The following is a 27,403-nucleotide window of genomic DNA, read 5'->3' on the forward strand; positions in this document are numbered from 1 at the left end:
CATGAGGAGCTGGCCTAACCCAGGCAGGACGTCGGACCCTGCACCCTGACCTGCCTCCCAACCATTTCCAGCATAAATTCACCCCAATCCCATCATGTCATGAGAACAAGCCACTCTGAGACAGCACAGACCCACCTCCCCACTTCCTGGCAAGGACCGTCCCCCATCTGCACCTTGAAGAGGCCCCGGTCACCCCTGTGAACCCAAAAGGGACACTGGCAGCCAGTGCTTTGTCAGACCACCCTCTTGTTACACAACCGCCCCTCCTGCCCCTGCATGGAGAGAAGCCCAGTCTCAGCTTCACATGTCCCCAGCGTCCCCTAACCTCCTTCAATCTCTGGACACTCTTGTCCATTGTCAGTACTCTGCCCTGCGAGTCACAGTAGAGTGGACTTTCCAGAGAAGAAAGAGTCAAATGTGAGGAGCTCAAGGGGTGGGTGACGCCTGCTCCACGTCCATGTCTGGACAACAGGGAAACACACAGGAGGGAAGCACAGCCTTGGGGATTTGTACCCTGGCTGGGAATGCAGAACCCAAATGGGACCTTTGAACACATGAGGTCACAGTGCCAAGTTGTGGGGCCAGAGAAGAGCAGGGTTCCCATGGGGACTGTGGGTGCCTGGAGCTGCAGGCTGGGGGGTCCTAACACCCCTTGGTCACCTCTGACGCCTGAGAGGATGGGCTACTGGGGGCTCCACCCCAGACATGGTCCATCCTGACCACAAGGAAGTGACATGTCATGCGGGTGAGGAAGTCCCTCAGAGCAGGAAATGTTCAAGTGTGGCCACACTCTGTGGGATGAGTGTGGACAGTGAGAGGAGCAGCTGTGGACTGTGGAAGGGACAGCAATCTGAATGCAATCTTGGACCAGGAGCTGTCCTGACATTGGGATTGAGAGGATCCGGGTCACCAGGACAAGGGCTCTGCCTCGGACCGGGCTGCTTCTCTTCCCAGCTTCCTGCACCCCGACCGGCTTGAGTCACCGTGGAAGAAGATCGTGAGACCAAACACAGAAGATCGTGAGACCAAACACAGATCGTGAGACGAGGAAGCAAAGAGGCCTCGGAAAGCAGAAGTGGGCCGTGGAGACCGGACCCTCTGTGAGGAGGCTTGAAATTGCCCCCCTCAGGAGCCTGGCTTTGCAGGGGGGTGACGTCTGTGCTGTAGACATGACCCCGGGGGACGGGAGGCCGTGGCTGCCCGTAGCTCTGCTCCTTCTGCAGGTCCCAGGTGAGCGGGGCTGAGCCTGGGCTGGGAAGTCTGCCCTGAGTGGGAGGGAGGGAGACAGGGGACGGGGTGTGGGGCGGCCCAGGGGATGGAGGGAGGACGTGGGAGGGAGGAGGGAGAGGAGAGAAGATTCTAGGGTCGGCCAGCACTGCCTCAGCAGTGACCAGGAGGATTCAGTGTATAAAGCAGGTGAGTCGTGTCCACTATAGTGGACAGAGCTGCCCGGACGATGGGGGGAGGAGGTCCTACACACCTGTACTGCAGTGTCACAGTCAGAAACGAGGTCTCAGCACATTACACACACACACACACACACACACCATGGACACCCTCTCCTTGTGCCACTCTGTGAGGAGGGAACTACATCTCCTCCCTCTGGTCTCAGGAAAAGCCTGTCTCCTGCCAAGTTCTCCTCCAGACCCCAAGGGCCCTTGAGGGACTCAAGAGTCGCTTGACTCCGGGTCCCCTAGACCCAGGCCCATCTGATGAGGATCCACACTTGGCTGTGTTTTCCAGGCTGTTCGTCTCTGAGTGGCCCCAACTCCACAATGGGCACCGTGGGGGGATCCCTGAGTGTGCAGTGTCGGTACAAGGAGAAATTCAGAGAGACTGCCAAATACTGGTGCAAAACCCCATGTTTGAGGGATATTGTGGTGACCAAAGAGGCAGACAGAGAAGTGAGGACCGGTCGTGTGTCCATCAGGGACCATCGTGCAGACCTCACCTTCACAGTGACCTTGGAGAACCTCACAGAGGATGATGCAGGAACGTACCGGTGTGGGATGGATACATCAGGGCTCCCGGGATATATGATCGATCTCACCTTCCGCGTTGTGGTGTCTGTGAGCCCAGGTGAGCTGTGCACACCCCTCCCCCAGCGCCAGCGCTAGGCCTGCCTGAGACTGGGCTGATCACCCGACCCTGTCAGGAAAGTGCTGGGGCCTAGGATAGAAGAGTGGGATGAGGATGGGGTGGGTGAAGATGTGTCTGTATGTGTGTGTGTGTGTGTGTGTGTGTGTGTCCGTGTGTGTGTGTGTGTGCATGTATTGTGTCTGGTATCTGTCCGTGTGTGTGTCTAGGTGTGTGTGCATTTGTGTGTGCGGGGTGGTGTGGTCTGCACACTCACACAAGCCCGTGCACCCTCGGGCTGTCCTGGGCGCCTCTCCGTGCCCCGTCCTGACACACTCTCCCAACTAAAGCTCTCCCAGGGTGGGCAGTGGGACTGGCCCTGCGTCTGGGGTCGGCTGCCTTCCTGTCCTGACAAGGGTCCTGTCCACGCTGAAGGGGAACCGAGTCTCTTCCCGGACCTCTCTCATCCTCCCAATGGAGAACGGGACCCCTAGGGCATTCGCTCCTCCCCCTGACTGGCCGCCATGACCCCGGGGCTCTAACAGGACATCACTGTGTCATGGATGGTTCCTGAGGTGCCAGTGTCACAGCTGTGTTCCTGGGGGTCTGCAGCAGACTCGACAGGGGCCCAAGAAGGAGCCCCAGACCCTGATGTGGGGCTTCTGTGAGCATTCGGGGACCACCCTGCCCCTCCAGCTTGACACACCCCAACCTTGTCTGGCACCTTGTTCCCACAGGAGGAGACCCAGAGAAACCCCTGAAAGCTCCCCTCAGACAAAGGAGAAGAACAATGAGAAAAATGAGTTCTCAGCTCTTATGGTTCCAAATTTACTTCCTTGTGCTGCTAAGAATTCTTTACTAGAACCCTGTTTTTGTTTCCTAACAACCACAGGGAGGTCATCCATCTAAGTGGGTAGATTTGTATCTTGGGTTCTTATCCTGATGTTGTCCCTGGTTCCTCTGAGGTTGTTCTTATGGGTCTTCGAATCTCTCACCCGGACATTTCCCTGCCAGGCTCTTTGTGGGATCCTAGGTAACAGTGAGGAGCCGAGCATCCTGGGACACCACCGGCTGTGTGAGGGAAAGACCTCTGTCCAGCTGGCTTCAGGACAGTCCACTATCTGTGGGGTCCCCCGGGTGTGTGTCTGTCTCTCTAGATCTTTCTGTCTGTCTTTCTGTCCTGTGGCCACCCAGGGCCATAGGTCTGGCTGACTGTTCGGGGACCGAGTGCTTTGAGGTCCAGGGTCCCATCATTCAGTGTAGACTCTGCCGAGTGCCCTGTTTCATGACCCTCACTGCAGACATCAGCCCTGCTAAGGGCCCTGCACCCACCCCCAGCTCTGGCTCCCTCTCTACAGAGTAAACCTCACCCCAACCTCTTTCAGGGGAAACAAGGTGTGGGGTGGCTGAGCCCGGAGCCCTGGGCCCTTTGCACACACTCTCACATGCCGTGGGGAGCAAGACGACTCTCCCTCTGAAAGCGCCCCCCCTGGCCAGGGTGCACGTGGAGAGGGCCCATGGGGAGGGCCAGAGTTCCAGGCAGGCCGCGGTGTGGCTGAGGGGGGATGTGGAGCCAGGACATCTGTTGTGATGGCCCAAGTGACCAGGACTATGTGAGTCAGAGCCACAGAGCTGACGGAGGGTGGGAGAGCCCGAGGGAGGACAGCAGGCCTGACATGTGCTTCTCCCTCAGCCCGCACGGCAGCCCCCAGCTCTCTGAGGCCTACCAGCATCCCAGGTCTTCACACGACCCTGCCGGCCCCCACGTGGAGCACCGTGACCCTGCAGGAGACCCCCAATCCCAGCCAACATCCTGGGTAAGGGGCTATCAGGGGAGACCTTTGACACCTGGGTGATTGCTCGGCAACACGGAGGGCTGAGGCACGAGGGTGTGACTGTCTCAGCCTAGGTCCCTCACTTCTTTACCAATGCCACCCCTGATGGTCCAAGTCCTACCAAGGTCCAGGTGCTGTCTAGGGATACGGCTCTGGGCCACCAAGACACCATCCTGCTGACACTTTGACCCAGTGAAGGAGTCAACCCGTTCATCAGTAGACGTAATGCCAGGTCGTGATGAATGCTTGGGGGCAATAGGACAGACGGGTCGGGGAGAGCCTGTGTGGGAGGGCGACGGGGCGACGGCATTTCTGTTTAATACACAATGGTCTGGAGGCCTGGCCTGTGAGAGGACGTTTCCCTGGAGACCTGTAGGATTTGGGGAGCCCACACTCGGGTATCTGCAGAGGTCCGGCTCTGGGGACAGGGAAGAGCACCTACAAGTGTTCTGCAAAGGGGGGCTCAGGACCCAGCCCAGGCCAGGTACTCTGGGGGCCCCTGCACACTCTCTCCCCTGCTTCCCCCTCTGTCATCCCCCGCGCAGGCCCTCACTGGAGACCAGGCTTCTAAGGGAGAGGAGAGGTAACTGTGGTCATCCATTCCCTCCACCATTAACCCCTGAATGTCAAGGCTAAGGTTTGGAGGCCCCACAGAGGCGCCAGAAGCTCCCTGGGACTGAAGCAAACATTCATGGGAAATACTGTCTATGGGAGAGCAGACATCAGACAAGTAACCCCGGCAGTCGTGTCTAGTCCACAGACAGGGTAACCCCCAGTGGGGAGGGCTTAGGTAGAACCCTTTTCCCGGCCCAGGTCCTGCCTGCTCCCCGGCATCTCCCTCACGACACTCCAATGGCGGGACCCTTTCCATGTCCACATCCTGTCTCAAGGGCAATTGTTAGCCTGAAGGTCACAGGAGGGGTCTGTTGGGTGGGGCTGCCCCGCCCACGGACCCACCTGGGACTGATGTCTGTGTGGACTATTGTGGCCTCAGGACATGGGTGCAGGGACAGAAGGAAACGGGGGGGTACCAGGGTGTCTCCCTGAAGATGTGGTCACTGCCTGTCACCGTGTCCCCCACAGGTCCCTGCTCAGCAACATCTACTTCCTGCTCCTGGTCTTCCTGGAGGTGCCCGTGCTTCTGAGCATGCTCAGTGCTGTCCTCTGGGTGAACAGGCCTCAGGGGCCTTGGGTGGAGGTCGATTCAGCCGGATAATGAAAACCAGCAAGACCAATTTTCCACTGATGACCCGCCCGGGAACACAGCCCATCTGATGGATGGGAATGGCCTTCTGACCAATACATCCAGCCATTGTCCATATTTCTATTAGAATACTCTAAACTTTTTTGGTAACTTTTCCTGCAATGTATTATAGACACAAAGATTGTTTCCAATAAATGCATACCCCTTAAGCCCGGAATACTCTTCAACCCTTGGGTGCCCACGTCATAGCTTGAGTAATAAACATCGTTCATATTTCTGAAGTCCCAGGCTCCCCTCTGAGGAAACCAACTATGAATTTCACATTCATGTTTTCCTCATGGGTTTGCCATATATATGCATATATTTTTTCAAACGATATACTTATATGTTTTAGCAGTCCCCACGTTTACTTTTATTTTTTCTAGCTTTATTTAGATATAACTGACATATAATATTAAGTGAGCCGAAGGGGTAGGGTATGTTGATTTAATGCACATATATTGCGAACTGATTATTACTGTGGGGTTAGCTAACATCCCACCATGTCTCATCACTACTGTTTCTTTTTTGTGGTGAGAACATGTAATATCTTCTCTCTTAGCAACTTTCAAGTGTATAATAGGACATTATTAACTGTAGTCGCCATGCTATGCATAGGTCTCCAGAATGTATTCTTCTTATAATCGGAAGTCTGTATCCTTTGACCAATCCAATTAAAACATGGGCAGAGAGGGGTGCCTGGGTGGCTCAGTTGGTTAAGCACCCACCTCTTGATTTCAGCTCATGAGCTCAAGCCCCATGTCAGGCTCAGCATCGAGCTCCACACTGAGCTCGTGGAGCCTGCTTAAGATTCTCTCCCTCTTCCCCTCCACTCATGCTCTCTCAGTCTCTCTCTCTCTCAAAAAAAAAATGGGCAGATGAACTGAATAGACATTTTTCCAAAGAAGACATATTAATGGCCACAGGTACATAAAAAAGTGCTCCACATCCCTTTGTCAGGCAAAGGCAAATCAGAACCACGATGAAACATCATCTCACACCTGTCAGAATGGCCATCACCAAAACGACAAGAGAGAGGAAGCATTGGTGAGAATGTGGAGGAATGGAAACCCGTGTGCACTGTTAAGGGAACTCTAAACTGGTCGAAGGAGCTGGTGAGTGGGTGCTCAGAAAGCACTTGTAAGTAGAAGAGCAGGGCACAGACCTGTATCCCCGCAATTACTCTTCCCCCTTGAGCTGGCCTGGCTGCATGGGGACACCAGCAGGGACACCCTGCCCCATCTGTGCAGAACAAGGTGGGCTCCAACCCCTTTGCACATCCCACACTCCCATGAGCCCTTCTGCTCTGAGCTCTCCCCTATGATCACCTCTGGTCCACTTTGTGTGGCATTTGCCCCTTGCTCTCAGCCCAGACAGGGAACTCAACTAATTTCTCAATTTTGACACAAGATTATTCACGCAAGGATGGTGCACATGGGGCAAACTTTCCTGAAGGATTGACATGAAGGAGAGCGTTTCCATCTCAGAGTCAGGGAAAGGAGAGATTGAGATTCAAACAGCCTTATGCTTTTAAAACCCATTGGCCCTGTTCCTGAGTCCTGCTCCCAGGTGACGGCTGTCCTAACATCTCCACCTTCCTTCAGACCAGCTCTCGACAAAACACATAGACCCGATTAATAGTTCTACTCATCACAGTCTGTGTTGATGAAAACCTCCCATATGTTTTTTATTTTTAATTAATTTTTAAAGATTTATTTATTTATGAGAGAGAGAGCAGAGGGAGAGAGAGAGAATCTCAAGCGAACTCCCCACTAGTGCTGAGCCCAACGCGGGGCCCGATCCCAAGACCCTGAGATCATGACACGAGCCGAAACCAAGAGTAAGCCATTTAATTGACTGAGCCACTCAGGGACCCCCAACATATTTTTTAAAAAACGAGACCAATCACGTTATAGGAATTGTTATTTTGTTGTTGCTGTTACTGGGCTGTATGAGCTCTTTACATATTTGGGATATTTACCCCTTACCTGCTATATGAGTTGCCAATATTTCTGCCCATTCTGTGGGTTATCTTTTTATTTTATTGTTTCTATTGTGCACAAGTTTTTAATTTGATGCAGTCCTACTTATTAATTTTTGCTTTTGTTTCTTGTGCTTTTGGTGTCACGTCTAAAAAGTATTGCCAAGACCAATGTCAAGGAGCTTTTCCCCTGTTATCTCCTGTAAGTGTCACAGTTTTGGGTCTTAAATTTAAGTTTTAATCCATTTTAAGTTACTATTTGTGAGCTGTCCAGTTTCATTCTTCTGCAAACGGTTCTCCCGTTTTCCTATCACCATTTCTTGACGGGACTGTACTTTGCCCCATTGGCTATTCTTGGCTCCCTTGTCAAATATTATTAGTTGACCTTCTATGTGGGAGCTTATTCGTAGGCTTTCAATTCTGCTCTATATGTTTTGTCTTTTTAAAGTTTTTTTTATTGAAGTCGTCTCTACACCCAACATGGGGCTCGAACTCATAACCCCAAGATCAAGAGTCACACGCTCTTCCAACTGAGCCAGCCAGGCACCCCTCAATTCTGATCTGTATGTTCTTATGCCAGTAACATACTGTTTCGATTACTCTTTGTAATATGATTTGCGTCACGATAGGGCTGAGCCCTCTTCCTCCTCTCAGCCCTTTTGCATGGGCCCCCAACCGCAGGACTTCCAGGAAGACCTCTTCCCTCCACAGCCTGGCCTGGACACCAGGCCAGATACCGTTTGCTTCCCAAAGCTGTTCTTCAAGAATTGTAGCTACTGGGTTATTAATCAGCATGCTAATTAAATTATGTCAGGTTAAGGCTGGAATTTACCTTATTACTGATGAGGAAACCCAGGCCATCAGCCTTCCCTCTCTCAGCCTCTGCCCTGCCCTTATTTTATGCGACTCTTCATCTGGCATCTGAGGTTTTGCCCCGGACGCTAAAACAGATGTGGAGTGCTAGCCCGATCCCAGCATTGGGTCCTCAGAGCTTCACACACTTTTTCTCACTTAATTCGCGTAACAACTCTTCTGTTATTCCCATCAAAACCCAGTTTACAGATAGACAAACTGAGCCTCAGAAAAGTTCAGTGAGTTGTCCATGGTCACACAGCTTGTAAGTGGTGCTCGGGGTTAGAGCCCAGGTCCGTCTGATCCTGCAGCCTGCACTGTCATCTCCGGGTATGCCAAGCTTGCTCACGTGACACCTGCATGGGAAGGAGGTTCCCTGCCACTGGGACCCGTTGCTGTGGTAGAGAAACATTTCTGGAGTTGACACCCAGACTATTGTACCCCTTGGACCCAAAGCCCGGTAGGCCAGATGCCCCCTGCTCTGGCCCCGCTGCAGACACGTATCCTGCCCCTCCTTACTCCACACAGCCCAGGTTCCTCTTTCCTAAGCAGCGGTGACTCGTGTGCCCTGTGCACCAGCCCTTCCAAGAAATGACACTCAATTTGTTGACTAATTAAAAGCAGGAAACCCTCTATAAAAGGAAGTGAGTGGGTCAGAAACTCAAAGGCAGTCCAGATAAACAACGTGCAAGCTTGGGCTCAGGCCGAGCTGCGAGAGTGCAGCTGGGATCCGGGGGTGCTCTCCAGTGGTCGGCAGAGGGGCAAGGAGCCTGGGAGGCAGGACCATGCGGCTGTGGCTAGTTCTTCTCCTGCTCAGCCTCCCAGGTGAGTGCGGTGGGGGCTCCGGGGACTTGGTACCCCTGGGACAGGGCAGGGGACTGAGAGTTATCCCAGGCAGAGGGGAGGTGTCGTATCGGGGGAAATGAGAGGTGGTTTTGCGAATTTATTCAGCAAAAGCACACTGGGTTCTTACTTTGTGCCAGGCATTCAGCAGGCCCTGAAGACTTGAAGGGAAAAAAGAAACAAGACTGGCCATTAGAAATGGGACCCCAGACAGCTCAGTGGGTGAGCAACCGATGGCAAGGCTCGAGGGAGGAGTGCTCAGAGGCCCAAGCAGGTTTGGCTAAAGGAGCTACAGAAAGCCATGCAGACACCAACCATGTGATGAGCCTTGAAGAGAAGGATCAGCCCTTCAAGCAGAGAAGGGAGAAGAGCGTTCCAGGGACAGAGGACTGCTTGACCAAGACACGGAGGCTTGAGAGGGGATGGTGCATTCGTGCACAGGGGTGATCAGTGTGCAGGGGGCTTTGGGGTGACTGGTGGGCCGTGAGGTTGGAAAGGCACTAGAAAAGATTAAGAAGGCCCTTCGACACCATGCCCAGGACCTGAGGCTTTCAAAGAGAAAATTGCTCAGGAACCGGGAGGGAGGTGGGAAGCAAGACCAATTTTCCACTGATGACCCGCCCGGGAACACAGCCCATCTGATGGATGGGAATGGCCTTCTGACCAATACATCCAGCCATTGTCCATATTTCTATTAGAATACTCTAAACTTTTTTGGTAACTTTTCCTGCAATGTATTATAGACACAAAGATTGTTTCCAATAAATGCATACCCCTTAAGCCCGGAATACTCTTCAACCCTTGGGTGCCCACGTCATAGCTTGAGTAATAAACATCGTTCATATTTCTGAAGTCCCAGGCTCCCCTCTGAGGAAACCAACTATGAATTTCACATTCATGTTTTCCTCATGGGTTTGCCATATATATGCATATATTTTTTCAAACGATATACTTATATGTTTTAGCAGTCCCCACGTTTACTTTTATTTTTTCTAGCTTTATTTAGATATAACTGACATATAATATTAAGTGAGCCGAAGGGGTAGGGTATGTTGATTTAATGCACATATATTGCGAACTGATTATTACTGTGGGGTTAGCTAACATCCCACCATGTCTCATCACTACTGTTTCTTTTTTGTGGTGAGAACATGTAATATCTTCTCTCTTAGCAACTTTCAAGTGTATAATAGGACATTATTAACTGTAGTCGCCATGCTATGCATAGGTCTCCAGAATGTATTCTTCTTATAATCGGAAGTCTGTATCCTTTGACCAATCCAATTAAAACATGGGCAGAGAGGGGTGCCTGGGTGGCTCAGTTGGTTAAGCACCCACCTCTTGATTTCAGCTCATGAGCTCAAGCCCCATGTCAGGCTCAGCATCGAGCTCCACACTGAGCTCGTGGAGCCTGCTTAAGATTCTCTCCCTCTTCCCCTCCACTCATGCTCTCTCAGTCTCTCTCTCTCTCAAAAAAAAAATGGGCAGATGAACTGAATAGACATTTTTCCAAAGAAGACATATTAATGGCCACAGGTACATAAAAAAGTGCTCCACATCCCTTTGTCAGGCAAAGGCAAATCAGAACCACGATGAAACATCATCTCACACCTGTCAGAATGGCCATCACCAAAACGACAAGAGAGAGGAAGCATTGGTGAGAATGTGGAGGAATGGAAACCCGTGTGCACTGTTAAGGGAACTCTAAACTGGTCGAAGGAGCTGGTGAGTGGGTGCTCAGAAAGCACTTGTAAGTAGAAGAGCAGGGCACAGACCTGTATCCCCGCAATTACTCTTCCCCCTTGAGCTGGCCTGGCTGCATGGGGACACCAGCAGGGACACCCTGCCCCATCTGTGCAGAACAAGGTGGGCTCCAACCCCTTTGCACATCCCACACTCCCATGAGCCCTTCTGCTCTGAGCTCTCCCCTATGATCACCTCTGGTCCACTTTGTGTGGCATTTGCCCCTTGCTCTCAGCCCAGACAGGGAGCTCAACTGTTCTCTTGACTTTGACACAAGATTATTCACGCAAGCGTGGTGCACATGGGGCAAACTTTCCCGAAGGATTGACATGAAGGAGAGCGTTTCCATCTCAGAGTCAGGGAAAGGAGAGATTGAGATTCAAACAGCCTTATGCTTTTAAAACCCACTGGCCCTGTTCCTGAGTCCTGCTCCCAGCCGACTGCTGTCCTAACATCTCTACCTTCCTTCAGACCAGCTCTCGACAAAACACATAGACCCGATTAATAGTTCTACTCATCACAGTCTGTGTTTGTGAGAACTTCCCACATGTTTTTTTTTTTTTAAACAAGCCCAATCGCATTATGAATGCTTTACTGCCAGATTAAATTAGCACAGCTGGGATTGGTAAAACTTCTATTTCAAAGGAGCAACATCTCTAATCCTGTTTATGATTGTCGGCAAATACCACCCAACTGACCCCCAGCGTTGGGTCATAGCTGTGCTGTGTATTGTTGTCTTAACAAAGAAAACCACCCCTTCTGCCAACTCTTGTATTTGCTTTTAACTGCCATCGGTTACTGTCTCTTAGCAATCTTTTTCCTAATTGAGTCCTTTCGATTATTAAAATTTTTTCTTTTTATCAGTTAATGGTATTGTAAACATTTACACATAATAGAAATGTAGATTTAGAAAGGGAAACTCCCCCCCCCCCAAGCCCCAGGTTCAGCACTGACCACTGTTAAGAGCTTGCAACACCTATTGTCCAATTTTTTTCTATGCAGGCACCACAGAAAAACCACAGAAATGGAATCCAAACACTCAGGCAAATTTTAAAAACCCAGTAGTAACGTATCTGGGACATCCTCCCTATTAGTACTAGTGGTTTGTCTTCTTTTAACGACGGTGTGGGAGGACGGTGATTGACTAGCCCACTCTCCCAGGAACGGTGTCGGAATTTGCTTGCAGAGTCTACTGTGTTTTACGTTATTAGCACTGTAATTAGCAGCCTTAAACTTCAGTGCCCCCTGGTGTGGAAATTAGAGTTCACGCCAGAATCAAAACGATTATGTCCCAGATCATGACAGCCAGCATCTTTGCAAAAACAACCGTAAACTTTATTGGTACCTTCCAGGATCCAGATACCGTGCAAGACACGGGGACTGGGGATGGGGAAGAGAGAGAACATAAACCCAAAGTCTCTGCCATTCAGGAGGGAGACAGAGAGACTGGTAATGGTGACAAAATACCAGTGTAACACTCAGCTTCCTATAAGGGCATGGAGAAATGGGAGGGAGCAGTTCTGGTTGGAAAGGGAATAAGGTGATCAGTAGGCTGGCTGGGCTCAGAGAAGGGTCTCCAGGTAGAAGGAGGGACGTGAGCAGTGACTTAGCTCCTGGGAGGGCACATCGGGGTCAGAGGAAGAGAAAAGTGGGTGTGGGTTATAGGGTCCAATGGAAGGCAAGGAGGAGCATGACATGGTGCTGGACAGAGAACTTGGATCTAGAAGGAAAAAAAAAAGTTGAATGCCCAACGAAAGCATTTTAAATCATTCTGAGGCAGTGGGGAGCGGCTGCAGCTGAGGACCAGGTGGGAACAATTTCAGCACGTAACTCCAGCAGTGACACGGAGACATTGGAGAAGGGACTGCAGCAGGAGCTGGAGAAGCTTCTCTGACTGCCACGGCCCTGATCCAGGCACCGGATGAGCTCCTGACCTGGTGACAGGCTCTCACTGATGGGGCAACCCCCAAAAGAGTATCTGCGTTTGACACATACCCACGTCTTACAACAACCTGCAAAGTAGAGAGGAGCATAGCCATTTTGCAAATAGACCCAGGGAGGCGAGGTAGCTTCCCCAAGATTTCCCAAGTAGTGTGTGGTACATGCGCCTCCTTGTGTCCAAATTCGCTCTCTTTCTGCTGCGCCATGCTGTCATCACGAATCGTGACAGTAGGGAGGAAAGAAGGAAATCCTTTTGAGAAGCATTTTTGAGGTAGAGTGGACTAAATCGCCAACCAATCAGTTGTAGAGAAGGGAAAGACGGGATCAGTGGAGTTGCCAAGTTCGCTGTCAGGCACGCTAGAGCGCTGTTGGTTTGGGGAGAGTAGAGTCAGTGCCACTGATGGAATACTAAGTTTATTTCCAACGGCTACTGTAACAAATGGCCACAAGCTCAGTGGCTTGAAATGATAAAATTTATTATCTTACAGTTCTGAAAGTCAGAAGTCCAAAATGGTCTTTACTGGCCAAAAGCAAAGCGTTGGCAACGTTGCATTCCCTCTGGAGGTTCTAGGGAAGAATCCGCTTTCTCACCTTGTTCAGCTTCCAGAGGCTGCCCAACTCCTTGGCTCCTGGTCCCTATATCGACCTTCAAAGCCAACAGCATAGCATCTTCCAATCTCCCTCTGACTCTGACACTAACTCTTTTTCGTCTTATACGAACCCTTCTGATAACATCAGACCCAACGAAATAATCCAGGATTATTACCCCACCTCGCACGTTCTTGGGATTACGACGTCAACATCTTTGGGAGGCATACACCTACTGAGCGCAAACGCAAACCTCAAGTGAACTAAGAGAACATCAGGGAGAAGGTACAAGGTGTGAGGTGGTGCACCTTCCGGCGCAACAGACCTGAGTCCCGTGGCCCCGTGGAGACGCCCCCCAGCCCCTGGCCGGACCCTGAGGCTCTGGGGCTAAGACAGTCAGGAGAGGCTTCCACTGGGTTTCTCTGCTTCTCCCTGCTTGTTCGCCTCCATGTGATCAAGGCACAAGAGGCCATTGCCAAGGACAAAGAGTGTCTGTCCAGCCACATGCATTCAGCTTGATGGAGTCGATCCCCAGAGCAGCACGATGCCCTTTCCACTTGTGCTTGTCCCTGACCCATCCCACTCCCCGCACACCTTTGCTAGTCTGCCACATGAGCCCTCCAAGGGAGAGGAGAAGTACTGAAGCAGGCCAAGTGCAGGGTGGATTTAGTCCTGTGACTCTGGACTTTGGGGTAGAGACGTACGGTGTGTATCTGGAAACGGTAGGCTGGAGCTGGATTTGGGGAATCATCAGCATGTTGACAATAACCAAAATCATAGGAAGGGAGAATCCCTGCATGGGGTTGAAATAAGGTGGGACAAAATGAGGCCTGGAGAGGGACCCCTGGGCTCCCCCCGCGACGCTCTGGGGCCGGTTCACACTGGCTTGGAAGAACCGACTCTTCTCAGCTGTGTGTCCGGTGGCATTACACTGACTGCCTGAGATCGACCAGGGTGGCAGTATTTACACGACAGAAACTGGAAAATGCTACAAATGGAGATTTTCTTCCCCAGAGGGCTAGTTGTGAAGTATTTATCAACATACCACTTTTGCACCAAGATTTAAAGAGGGAGGAAGAGAAATCAGTGGAGGCCTCAGAGATGAGCAGTCTGAGAAGGAGGAGAGCGGATGAGGACCAAGTTTCGAAGCCAAGACAGACAGTGTCAGAAAGTCAGGAGGGTCACGACTGCGGGCAGGACCAGGGAAGCGAGGACCGAAGAGGCTGGACATTATCACTGCGGGAGGTAATGGGGAAGCTGGACAAAGGGGGCGGATCTTTGGGGTCAGCCAGGGGGTGGCTGCAAAGGCCCGGACACTGGCTCAGTCCCTGGACACCAACCCGGGGCCACTTGAGCCCATGGGGCTCCCAGGCCAGGCCTGGCTCCAGGTGGCAGAAGTTGTATCTTGGGGTTCTGTTTTCCAGGCTGTTTCTCCATCCAAGGCCCAGAGTCTGTGAGGGGCCTAGCGGGGGGCTCCGTGACCGTGTGGTGTCGTTATACACCAAGATGGGAGGCTTACGAGAAGTGGTGGTGTCGCGGAGCAGAGTGGAACTCATGCCAGATCCTCGTTCAAACCAATGGATCGGAGCAAGAAGTGAAGGGAGACCGTGTGTCCATCAGGGACAACCAGAGACACGGCTTACTCACGGTGACCATGGAGGAGGTCAGGCGAGATGACACAGACACTTACTGGTGTGGGATTAGCAGAAATGGACCTGACCTTGGGGCGTCTGTCAAAGTGACCATTGACCCAGGTAAGAACTTTCTCGTTTACACAATGAGGCCCTCATGCTCAAGACAGAAAGAGTGAGGGCTTCCGCTTCCCCCTTCCCAAGGGTAGATGGGAAATGGTTGAGTACCTGAGAACAGTGTCCCCATCACCGTCCCTGAGGTCACATGAGGTATTGGACTGATGCACATGGGGCTGGCAGGTCTTAGGGTGGGGGTGGGGACGTGGACCCCGCCTTCACTGCCCATGTCCCAGGCCAGCTTTCCTGGGGACCCACAACCCTGGCAGCCCCACAGTCTCTCATCAGAGGCATGGATGGACCTTGGATGCTTTAGGTCCCAGGGCATGGCTCTGGGAAGTGGTCACTGGTAGTCACACTCCAGACCCGTGACTACACAGAGAGGGGCAGGGGGGATTCCTGGGGAAGCTCTGAGGGACCCAGCACTGAACCCCAGGAACTTGGCCAACCCAGAGTAGCTCTGGGCATTCGACAGTGCCTCTCCTCTCTGGGCCCCCAGCCGCCCTGCCCTCTGCTTTCCGTGGCTGCAGAAGAATGAGCAAGGAGTTAGAGGGACCCCAGAAGGGGCTCGAATAACAGTGGATGCTGTAAGGAGAAAGGAAGGCCAACGTCAGGGCCCCTCTGGCTGTCCTGGGGTCTCCTCGGGCCTAGGACTCAACTCAAAAATAGGTCGTGGACACTCAGTGCCAAGCTGGTGTCAAGAATCCAAGACCAAGCAGACGACCACAAACCGTCTTCATAGTTTCTCATAAAGGTGTTTAATTTTTCACAGCCATTGCTCACGGTTCAACCAGAGTGTGCCCTCTTACTCACCAGCCCTCCAGAGTCCTCCTTCTCCTCCTTACCTCCCCAATAATGGGGGCCCCGTTTCCAGAACCACGTGTCCGTGAGCCCAGCTCAGGCACTGCTTGAGGACTGGGGATGTCCTCCCCCCACACCCGGCTAAAGTCCCACCTAGAGGGGTAAGCGGAGAGAAGTAGAAAGACGGAGCTCTCTCCCCAGAAGCAACTGCCTTGCGTGCTTCTGGTTCCCTTTTATTTCTTCTTGCCACACCTGAGTCTATGGAAAGGCACTGAGAAGTGGTTCAGAAAACCCAGCGGAGGGCCCCTGGCTGGCTCAGTCAGTTAAGGGTCTGCCTCTTGGTTTCGGCTCCGGTCACGATCTCAGGGTCATAAGATCGAGCCCTGCGTGGGGCTCTGTGCTCAGCGGAGAGTCTGCTTGAAATTCTCTCTCTCCCTCTGCCCTTCCGGCCCCCTCTAAAATAAATAAACAAAATCTTAAAAACAAAAAAGGAAAGAAAGAAAAAAGAAAGAAAGAAAGAAAGAAAGAAAGAAAGAAAGAAAGAAAGAAAGAAAGAGGGGTGCCTGGGTGGCACAACGGTTAAGCGTCTGCCTTCGGCTCAGGGCGTGATCCCGGCGTTACGGGATCGAGCCCCACGTCAGGCTCTTCTGCTGGGAGCCTGCTTCTTCCTCTCCCACTCTCCCTGCTTGTGTTCCCTCTCTCGCTGGCTGTCTCTCTCTCTGTCGAATAAATAAATAAAATCTTTAAAAAAAAAGAAAGAAAGAAAGAAAGAAAGAAAGAAAGAAAGAAAGAAAGAAAGGAAAAGAAAACTCAGCAGAAAGGGAGAAGCCTGGGGACTGTACCCAGAGACGCAGTTTCCCAGTCCAAGGGCAGGGGGACTCCTGGGGTACTGGGAGCTGCCCATGAGCCCTGTCTGTCCCCGTAACCTGTGGCCGACTCTGCCTGTGTCTAGCGGACAGGGTTCTGAGCACCCCGGCGAGCCTGCTTTCTACAACTACCAGCGGCCGTGCCGGGGCGTCGTCCAACTCCTACACCAGGTAAGTGGCTGCCGTCCTCACCCTGCCCCGGCCTGGGGCCTCTCCGACTCTGCTTCTGCGCCCTCACAGGATGCCAGAGCTGTCCCAGCCAGGGTCAAGGCCCAAAGCTACCCCCCCCACTAACCCACTCCTGCCCATGTCACCCCTCACCTCCCCTCTCCCCATTCCGCCCTCCCCAGGAAGCCCATCTGCAGAATCTTTCTCTATATTCAGTTGTCAACAAAAAAGCCCCGATGACCCGAAGCGTGCCCAGGGGAGATAAGACAGAATCCCCACGGTGCGAGGCCCCGGGTGCCAGGGAGCAGGAGCGCGGCTCAGCCGCCAGAGCTGGCATTTTCGGCAGCAGCAAAGGCACACAGCCTGTCGTGGGTCACCCTAAGGGGCAGAGCCGAGACGCACTTTGGAGAAGGGGAGCCGCAGGACGTGCGCTGAGAAAGGAAGGTGGGCCCAGAGCAAAGCAAAACCAAGGAGGTGAAGTTCCTTCCGAAGGGCCGTCACGGTCGAGCCGGAGAGGTTCACGGTGGTCTTCGGAATGGGGCTGCCGGGCCCAGGGTCACAGGCCTTGCGGGGCTGGCCAATGCTCCACCTTGTCTGGCCGCTGGGAGTGACGGGGCCTGGGGGCCTAGGGCTCTGACGTCTCCGTCCCCTCTTGCAGGGACCACTACATTCTCCTGGTGTTCCTGAAGGTGCCCGTCCTGCTCGTGTTGGTCGGTGCCGTCCTCTGCTTGAAGGGGTCTCAGCAGAGACCATCCATCTATATGAACTTGCCCTCTGTTCGCAACAGAGACACAGCCCCTTAGATGGACGAGCAGAGCCTTCCGCCCCCGGACCCCATTTCCAGAGGAGACACAGGCTGTGGCAGAAACGCCTCCGGGTCCTCGGGAGGCAGTGACTGAGGCTGGGGTGCTGAGGGGCTGGCCGGGCACCCTCCCGACTCTGCACAGCTCAGGGACGCAACTTGGGGCCCCTTTTGAGGCGTCATGGCCTCCTGGACTTGTTCCCACTCCTTCGGGTAGCAAATGCCCACCTTGCCCAATGTGGGACCAAAGCTCATGGTCGGAGCTGTCGGGATGGGACCCAAACCGTGTCCTCTCTGCTGGAAGAAGTCGGGGCACAGAGCCAGCGACCAAAGCACAGAGAGAAGCAATAGGGGTGCAGACAGAGACAGAGATGGAGCCCTGCCCACGCCCTGGTCTCCTTCACGCCCGAGACCAGCTCGGCCCCCTCCATGTCCGAGCTTCTGATATATAAGGTTTTTTTCTGAGCCAGTCAAGTTGGGCCTCAGAAACTCCCTCAAGGTTGGGGAGGGCCGTCAGGAAAACTGAGGGAAATGGATTTTGCCTTTCCTACATGATGATATTTTAATAATCTTAATAATTTGTTTAAATAATCTTAATAATTAAAAATGTCTGTGATAAACGATTTTTTTTCATTTGTCCATTTGGGTGGACTCAGTCCCTTTGCGCCGTATGGGCCGTGGGTCCTCCCCCCGAAGGGAGCGTCACCTCACGTGAGAAGGAAGAGCCCCATTTGAGATGCGTCCACCCACATGCAACACACACCAACACGCCCGTTTGCAATGTTTGTTTTCCCTGCAGCTTTACTGAGCTCTAACTGACAAATAAAACTATATATTTAAGGTGTAAATGTGATTTTTTAAAGGGGCACAAAGTGATGATTTAACATATTTTTGCCTCGTGAAATGAGGACCCAACCTAGTTCATTAACACACCCATCACGTTATATACTTCTCTCTCTCTCTCTTTCTCTCTCTCTTTTTTTTTTTTTTTTTTGATGTGGGAAGAACACTTCAGATCTACCCTCTTAGCAAATTTCAAGCATACAACACAGTATTATTAACCATGGTCCTCACACTACACGAACTATACTCAACCCAGAACCAGGTGTTCTCTGAGCAACATCACCCCATTTCCCCCCACGCCCCAGCCCTTGGTTCTATGTGGAGTGTTTCCCTCTGAACGTCCTGGGAGGATGTGCCCACCCTGTCCTTTGTCCTCATAGGTAGGCGCTGGTTCTCAGCCTCAGGAGGCCGTGGGAAGGTGCCTCACCAGGAATCCCTGTCCCTAACATGGTAGCCGGAACCTCCCCTCCCCACCCGGAAGCAAGAGTGCCCTCTCCTTACCCTTCAGCCAATGAGAAATTTCTCCCACTTTCACTTGGTGTAGGGCTCTGGTCAGTGGTGGGCCTGAAAATTCCACTGTGCTCAGAGAGCATAAACTTTGAGCCAGACTAAGAGCCTTTGAGTCACCCTGTTTGGGGACCAAGGTCCATAGTCCGCCAGCTCCAAAGGTCCCTCTCTGAGAATACTTCCCTGGATCCAGCCTCCCCCGGATGCGACCAGACTCTGGGGACAAGCAGCTCTTGGGGGGCAAAGCCAGAGCCCGGCAGCTTCACCAGCTGGCCCCAATGGGTGCAAGGCCTCTGGCAATTGTTGCCTCGGTACCTGCTTTTCCCGCGGGGCCTTCCTGTTGATATTCAATGACCCCTACGTCTTTGGAGATTCTGTGGTTAGGTTGTTACTCTCGTGACATCATCAAAGAGAATGCACTGGAGTAGGCATCTGTGGTCTGTCCTGAACACCACCCCCACCACACACACACACACACACACACACACACACACACACGCACACATGCACACACTTCTGGAAACTGCCCCTTGGGTTCCCACGAAAATGGTGAAGCAAAACTTGCCTCTTACACCCGCTGTCTGGGGTAGACAGAAAGGCAGACATTGTTAAGTTAGCCTCTGGGGCAGGATAGCATTTGCCAGCAAATGTGTTTCCACTAGGAGCCTGGTGCCAGGGCCCCCGTGCCCGCAAGCAGCTCCAGACTAGGACAGGGCTCACGTGCACACTCGAGTACACGTGTAACCAGGAGATGGTGGAGGCAGAGAAATGGAGAGAGCAGGAGCCGATTGCTCTTTGAAGAAGAAAGCACAACTTCTTCTTCCCCGTGAGTTCCTCCTCGTGGGTCCTTACTTCCTTTTTCTTTTTTTATGGAGGTTTTTTTTTTTTTTCCACTTCTGAGCAGCTTTGCAGACACAGAGGAAGTCCATCAAGAGCGGGGAGAAGCTGGTCAGGGTCAGGAGAAGCAGCAGCAACCCCACCTGGGAAGGACACCACAGCGGGAAGGACCCTTACCACCACCTGGGACGTGGGGTATGTTCTTCTTCATGCTAACTATGTCCCGAATGGTGTTTTCTTAATAAATGAAGTTAAAGAAAGAAGTTTCCAGCACCTTCCAGCTCACTAGTCTGCCTTGTGCCACCTGCCTCAGGCTTTCCAGATCCCCATGGCTGGTCTGCTTATGTCCCCCCTGCTCCGCACCCGGGCTGTCTGGGAGTCAAGTCTGCACCCAGAATGCAGATCCAGGAATAGCCCTGGCTATTCTTCTGGGCTCCCCCTAAACCCATGCTGGGAAGGCTAATAGGGAAGAGGCCTGGGGTCTCATCCTCTTGCTGGAATGGCACCATGTGTTGCCCGTACCATCTCCATCACAGCTCCTAATTTGCTGGTCACCTTACTTCAAACCTTTTCTGAGCTTAGGCCCCTGCCATCTCCTGCCAGACCCGGTCGGGTTCATGAATCACCCTTGAGTCTGTGCGGCCCCACGATTGGGGCCAACTCAGCATGGCCAGGACGGGAGGCATCCTGAGGGTGGAGGCTAGCCTCAGTCCCCAAGAGATGGGACCACTGTCCAAGGGGAAGCTGTGAGGATGCCTTTTGGGGAAGTAGGGACAAGGCTGCTGTTGGCATTGAAAGCATGGGTTTGGGGCCAGGTCAGATCCTTACCCCTCCCTTATTCACCCGCCCATGCATTTCCTTCAACAAATGTGACTGAAGCATCTGTTAAGTCCGGGCACTCTTTTCAGGGCACACGGATTATTGTATGAATGAGGGGAGCCCTTTGCTGGCTCCTTCTATACACTTGGCTTGAAATGCAAGAGCCTGATCTCGTATCAACCGCTCTCCTTTTATCACTGAAGAGAAAGGTAGCAGCTGAGGAGGAAAATGATGGGTGCTCCTGCGGCAGCCACCGTTGGGCATGATTTAGAAAGCACAGCTTGGGGGGCGCTTGGGAGGCGCCTGGGTGGCACAGCGGTTAAACGTCTGCCTTCGGCTCAGGGCGTGATCCCGGCATTATGGGATCGAGCCCCACATCGGGCTCCTCCGCTATGAGCCTGCATCTTCCTCTCCCACTCCCCCTGCTTGTGTTCCCTCTCTCGCTGGCTGTCTCTATCTCTGTCGAATAAATAAATAAAATCTTTAAAAAAAAAAAAGCACAGCTTGGGATTAAAACAGTAACGAGATACTGCTGCACACCTATTAGAATGGCCAAAATCCAAGGGTGGGGGGATGGGGTAACTGGGTGATGGACATGAATGAGGGCACGTGATGTAATGAGCACTGGGTACCATATAAAATGGATGAATCACTGACCTCTACCTCTGAAACCAATAGCACATTATATGTCAATTAATTGAATTTAAAATTTTTTTTAAAGATTTTATTTATTTATGTGACAGAGACAGCCAGCGAGAGAGGGAACACAAGCAGGGGGAGTGGGAGAGGAAGAAGCAGGCTCCCAGCAGAGGAGCCCGATGTGGGGCTTGATCCCAGAACGCTGGGATCACGCCCTGAGCCGAAGGCAGACGCTTGACCACTGCGCCACCCAGGCGCCCTGTAATTGAATTTAAATTTTAAAAAATTAAAAAAAAGAAGAATGGCCAAAATCCAAAACACGGACAACACTAAATGCTGACAAGGACGTGGAGCAGCAGGAATTCTCGTTCATTGCTGATGGGAATGCAGATGGTACAGACACTTTTAAGACAGTTTGGAAGTTTCTCACAAAACTCAGCATCCTCTAACCATGTGACCCAGGAATCCTTGGTATTTACTCAAAGCAACCGAAAACTTATGTCCACACAAAAGCCTGCACACAGATGTTTATAGCAGCTTTATTCCTAATTGCCAAAACTTGGAAGCAACCCAGACATCCTTCAGTAGGTGAATGAATAAATCAACTGTGTTCCATCCAGACAGCGGAATATTATTCAACACTAGAAATAAATGAGCTATCAGGCCATAGAAAGACACGGAGGAACCATAAAGTTCTATTAGTAAATGAAAGAAGCCGATCTGAAATGTCTCCATACTGTATGATTCCAACTATACGACATTCTAGAAAAGGCAAAACTATGGAGACAGGAAAGAGACCGGCGGAGCACCAGGATTTTTAGGGCAGTGTAGCTACTCTGTGGGATACCATCATCGTGGACACACTTTTGTCTAAACTCACAGAATGTACAAAACCAAGAGCGAGTCCTAACGTAAACTGTGTTCTTGTGTGATAACGATGTGCCTGTGCTGGCTCATCGATCACATGTAGCGAAGGTACCATTCTGGAAGGGAAGGCTGATGGTTGGGAGGCTGGGCTGGGGCAGGCGCAGGTGGGAACTCGGTATTTCTGCTCAACTTTGCTGTGAATCTAAGGCTGGTCTGAAAAATAAAGTCTATTAGGGGGGAAAAAAAAGACCTTGCACTGGATACTGAAAACTTTGGGAAAAGTAAGTCCCAAATTCTAAAGCAACTGTGGAGGGAGCCCCTCCTTCCTCTGGCTGACGCTGAGCCTCCTCTGGGGTGGGACCTAGCCTCACTTGCCCCCAGGCTCTTGGGTCTCCCTGCTCCCGTGGGGAGCTATGAGGGGTGATACAGACCACACCTGATTCCCAAAGCTTCTGCCCCTGGGCCCTTCAGCACATCATCTAGGATGCCAGAAAAATTATCCCCGGGAGTGCATGGGTGGCTCAGTTGGTTGAGCGTCTGGCTCTTAATATCAGCTCAGGTCATGATCTCAGGGTCAGGAGATTGAGCCCCACATTGGGCTCCGTGCTGAGCACGGAGCCTGCTTGGGATTCTCTCTCTCTCTCCCTCTGCCCCTTCCCCACTTGCTCACTCACACACTCTCTCTCTCCCTCTCTCTAAAAAAAAAAAAAAGGAAGAAAAGAAAAAGAATAATTACCGCCCTCTTCAGCCAGTCACCCAGTATGCCTGCACACGATGCTTGCAATAGACAGAAATTCTTGTAACAAGGAAGTGAGAAGCTGGGGGAGCCTGCATGTACAATCAACCCGAAGCTTACTAACAGGTTTTAAATAGTTACCAAGAAATGTCAACCAAGATAAGAGAGAAGAAGATATCTTTAGTTCAGGCACAGTGCGGAACAGACATCTGAAGACAAGGAAGTTGTGAGGGAGATTTTATAGGGCGATGGTTCACATTACGGCCTCTGAAATCGGACAGACCTGAGTTCACATCCCAGCTCTGCCGCTTCCTTGCCTGCCACCTGGGACCATTTGCTTTCACCAACTATCTGTTTCCTTAGCCGTAAAATGGGCACGACCGCAGATCCCGTCTCAGAGAGTGACCACAAGGATTCAAGAAGACCCTGCTGGCGACGCGTGCACTCAGAGCCCTCGGTCCACTCTCAGAAGTGCTTGGTGAGGAGGCACCTGGGTGGCTCTGTCGGTTAAAGGTCTAACATTGGCTCAGGTCATGATCTCAGGGTCCTGGGATCAAGCCCCACATCGGACTCCCCGTTCAGAGGGGAGTCTGCTTCTCCCTCTGCCTCTGCCCCTGCTCATGCTCTCTCTCTCTCGAGGAGGAGGAGGCGCTTGGTGAAGTCAGGGAGAAGCCAGGAGCACACAGGCTCTTTGGGAGCTCTTCCCAGGCAGAGGAGAGAGGAGATTGGAAGTTCTGGGCAGCAGGACAGCTCCCTTAGGACACTAGCTTCTCATAGAGGACACAGTTAAACACTGAACTACCTCAAGGCAGGCCAGAAAAGACCTGGGAAGGGGCTCGAAAGGAATTCGTCTAGACTGGCAGGTAAAACAGAAAGTACATTAAAAAAAAAAAAATCCTTCTGTGCTAAGTTAGTCCCCAAGACAAAGTTAAATTTACGAGAATTAGCTATGTGACTTAACACCTTGGTTTCATGGGAAAAACCACTTCCTTTTAGAGAGGAATTAATGGTTTGGACGATCCAGGAGACACAGGTAGGTGAGGACAAAGCGGAGGTCAAAGAAGTTTCTAGATCCCTCAGGTGGAAGTGCTCAGTGGTGCCAGCCCAGGGCGGGCCACCCGAGTTCACACTCAGAACTGGGGACTGAGAGTTTCCTGTCATCTGCCTCTGCGTGTAGCAACAAGAATGGGGTAAGAAAGCTGGCCTCTGGGGCAAATTCAGACTGCCCCACCATCAGCCCAGAGTGGTGGCTCCTGCAGATGAGAAAGCCCACTGAGCCACTGCTCGCCCTCCTCCTGGGAAGCTGAACCTGGGCCCCTCACCCAGCCCCAGGGCCATCCCCTGGTCCTAGCCCCTCATCCCAGCCAGAGTGGGGTGGGGGTGGGCCAGGAGCCACATGCAGTCACCAGTCCGCCCAGGTCCCATCCCCCGTCTGGCGCATTCGGACTCTCTCTTCGTTAATGATCTCATTTCTCTGTTCTGTGCACTGGTATCGCCCTACCAAGTGGGCCCAAAGCACTGCAGGGAACCCTGTGGGGGCCCCTGGATGACACAGACACCGAGGAAACCACCCCCACACCTGTGCCCTGGCGAGCCGATCAATAAGTCCTGTCCACGCTATGGGAAACAACTCAGCAATAAAAAGAAACAACCTATGAGATGCCCCAGAGCAGGGATGGATCACAGAACAGCTGACCTAAGGGAGAGAAGCCAGGCACAAGAGACAAAGTCTGCATGATTGCCTCCGGGTAATATCCTAGAAGAGGCAAAAGGACAGCAATAATAGAAACAAAAAACAGACTGGTTGCCTGGGGCCAGGGCAAAGGGGAAAGGCGTGGGGGTTGAGCATTGCATGGGGTTTCTGCTGCAGGGATGCACATTTTTTGGAGAGGAGTGCCTGGGTGGCTCAGTCATTTGAGCCTCCAGCTCTTGGTTTCGGCTCAGGTCACGATCTCAGGGTTGTGAAATTGACCCTAGCCTCTGACTCCACACTCAGTGCAGAGTCGGCTTGAGATTCTCTCCCTCTCCCTCTGCCCCTTCCCCAATCCCCTCACCCCCACTCAAGCGTGCTCTTTCTCTCTCTCTCTCAAATAAATCAATAAATCTTAAAAAAAAAAAAAAAAGGAAAGTGTTTTGGAGCAAAATAGACATGGTGATCGCACAACACTGTGACTGTATTAAATGCCACTTTAAAATGGTTTACTTTATGTTGTGTGAATTTCACCTGAAATTCACATTTTAGGTGAATTTCACACAAAACACCTGAAGAAAGAAAATTTGTAACTTTTTAAAGCAGCTCAGTGGTTGCCAGAGACTGGAGGTGGGGGTGTGGAGTAACTGCAAAAGGGCACAAGGGAACTTTCCAGAATGATGGGAGGTTTCCATATTATGAGTATGGTGGTAGTTTCACAGCTGGATCCATTTACTAAAACTTGTCCAACTGTATACTTACAAGTAGTGATTTTCATTGTATTATAAATTATACCTCAATGAAGCTTCTTTTTTAAGTTCTCAAGTGTATAGCCTGGCAGGGAAGAAAAGTTATTGGACCCATCTCGCTCAGAGCCAGGAACACCCCCACCAAGGGTGACAACCAAAAAATTGTCTCCTAACATTGTCAAATGTTCCCTGGGGACAAAATCCTCCCGGAGGAGAAGCACTGGAGTAGGCACGTAGTAGGTCTTCCATTCTGGCTTCCGTGCCTCATAACCTTCCTTGCATGGGTACCATCTGCTCATCTCTATGCCTACATTCGGGGGAACCTGTCCAGATCATAATGTCCCCTCCGGTCACAAATCTGCTATACAGCACAATCATATGTTTTTAATTTCAATTATTATAGATTTTTTCTATTTTAATTATTGTATTTCTTTCCTTTCAGATGTTCTCTGCCGTTGTGTTTCAAACCTGCCTGGTCAATGTTGAGTAGTCTCTGCTCCCTTCATCATATTCGCAATGCCTTCTTAGGTTTCTTTAAGACCATTCAACAGACTTTATATTCTTCATCAGATCATTTCAGCAGCCGAAGTCTTTGGAGATTTAAATCTACAGTTCGGTTCTACTGACTCTTATGGTGACTTGTTTTCTTCTATGCTTGGTAATATTCTAGGTGGAGTTTGCACTTGGCTAAATTTACTGTAGCCAGATGTGAATTGAGGATGCTTCCCAGAGGGAAGCTTCTGTTTGCTTCTGCTGGACATCATTTTAATTTAAGTTTTCTTGCTTTGGGTTTCCCTACATGTGTGGGAAGGGTAAATTTGAATCTCAGACCCGTGCTTACAATTCTCAAAGGATGCTTTTTATATTATCATGATTGTTAATTACCTTTTCTCCCTGAAGCTGTGATATAGAGAGGCTACTATTGTTATTATTATTTCTATTACTATTTTAAGCATTTCACTTTGTTCACAAGCAGGTAATTCCAACCTATCGTTTTCCTGAAGACATGGACCCTTTAAGGATTCTGGTCTTAAGTGGTCTTGCACGTACAGCTCCTCCTGTTCAGTGGGATGAGTCTATTGTCCCCCAAACTCCAAGTTCATTCCAAAACTCTGGCCCCCCATAAGAGCATTTAGCTGGAAGCAGCCACAGCTTCCTCTCTGGTTTCCCCGGTAACTATTCATTTTGGGGTTTTAGTTGCTTTGTTTGACCTTTGGGGATGCCCTTGGGGTTGGATGGTGCAAGTTGCTTCCTACTCTTTGCATCATGGCCTCAGCATTGTCTTCATCCCATGGCTGGTTCTTCCCCAGAGAGTATGAAGCAAACAGTGATCACACCCAGACTCAGGACTTCTGAGAAAGAAAATCAGGAGCCCTGACCATAGATCTCCCCTGACACCTCATTGGCTGGTTCAGACGAAGGTGACCACCTTCAACCAATCACTCATTGGCATGGGGAAGTGGGGATAGCCAGACAAGATGGCGGCTCCACCTTGTGGGAGCAGAAATTGGGTAAGAGGGGCGCCTCGGTGGCGCAGTCGTTAGCGTCTGCCTTCGGCTCAGGGCGTGATCCCAGTGTTCTGGGATCGAGCTCCACATCGGGCTCCTCTGCTGGGAGCCTGCTTCTTCCTCTCCCACTCCCCCTGCTTGTGTTCCCTCTCTCGCTGGCTGTCTCTCTCTGTCAAATAAATAAATAAATAAAATCTTAAAAAAAAAAAAAATTGAGTAAGAGGCCGCCCAGATGTCTGCTGCAGAAACCTTCCTAGAACCCATTCTACTCTGGCTCATCTCTTGTCTTCCTGTATCCCTGCACCTCAGTTTATGTGAATAGGACAAACTTCCTGATCCCACACCCACCTGTCAAGGCCTGAGGCTTTCTGTGGATTGCAGCTTTGGGAGTGTGACCCTTTCCTCCTCTCCTGGGTTTGCCAGATCAATCCCCTCGGGGCAAGGACAACTCCCTTTTTGCAAACCGAAGGCTCCTGGAGGGTACAAGCTCCTCCCAGCTCCAGTCTTGCACTAGCCACCCTCCCTTTCCAGGTTCTAGGGTTAAACCCAGGCAATCGTGGCCCTGGTAACAACAACAGAAAGCATTAATGCTTTATTCGGCTGCCAATTTCTCTCCTAAATTTTTCCAGATTTCTCAGGGAACAACAGCCCTTCAAGTACGAATGGGCTTTGGCTCAGCTTTCCTCCCTGATCCCAGGGAAGGTGTGTCCTCAGGACATCC

At 51.4% G+C, this 27,403-nt stretch overlaps 2 protein-coding genes across 5 annotated transcripts; both read left to right on the top strand.

Annotated features, from left to right (window-relative positions):
* The first annotated feature begins 761 nt into the window (after positions 1-761).
* LOC103665923 (CMRF35-like molecule 6) lies at positions 762-5,320 on the top strand. Of its 2 annotated transcripts, XM_040640301.1 has the most exons (5): positions 762-1,230; positions 1,744-2,079; positions 3,770-3,893; positions 4,457-4,494; positions 4,995-5,320. In XM_040640301.1, exons 1-5 carry the CDS (start codon positions 1,170-1,172, stop codon positions 5,054-5,056), a joined length of 621 nt encoding a protein of 206 aa, XP_040496235.1. In that variant the 5' UTR covers positions 762-1,169; the 3' UTR covers positions 5,057-5,320. The 2 variants fall into 2 exon arrangements, with proteins under 2 accessions (XP_040496235.1, XP_008692179.2); XM_008693957.2 differs by lacking the exon at positions 4,457-4,494 and having other exon boundaries at positions 765-1,230.
* A 2,387-nt stretch (positions 5,321-7,707) lies between these two features.
* Positions 7,708-18,110, top strand: CD300LB (CD300 molecule like family member b). 3 transcript variants are annotated; one of them, XR_569359.2, is made up of 5 exons: positions 7,717-8,812; positions 14,527-14,856; positions 16,604-16,688; positions 16,902-17,129; positions 17,344-17,486. XR_569359.2 is itself a non-coding variant. In XM_008693718.2 (4 exons), exons 1-4 carry the CDS (start codon positions 8,773-8,775, stop codon positions 17,486-17,488), a joined length of 600 nt encoding a protein of 199 aa, XP_008691940.1. In that variant the 5' UTR covers positions 7,849-8,772; the 3' UTR covers positions 17,489-18,110. The 3 variants fall into 3 exon arrangements, 2 of the variants coding, with proteins under 2 accessions (XP_008691941.1, XP_008691940.1); XM_008693718.2 differs by lacking the exon at positions 16,902-17,129 and having other exon boundaries at positions 7,849-8,812; positions 17,344-18,110; XM_008693719.2 differs by lacking the exons at positions 16,604-16,688; positions 16,902-17,129; positions 17,344-17,486 and adding an exon at positions 15,623-16,078 and having other exon boundaries at positions 7,708-8,812.
* Positions 18,111-27,403: the final 9,293 nt, after the last annotated feature.

Source organism: Ursus maritimus, unplaced genomic scaffold, assembly GCF_017311325.1.
Source record: "Ursus maritimus isolate PB19 unplaced genomic scaffold, ASM1731132v1 scaffold_24, whole genome shotgun sequence".
NCBI lineage: Eukaryota > Metazoa > Chordata > Mammalia > Carnivora > Ursidae > Ursus > Ursus maritimus.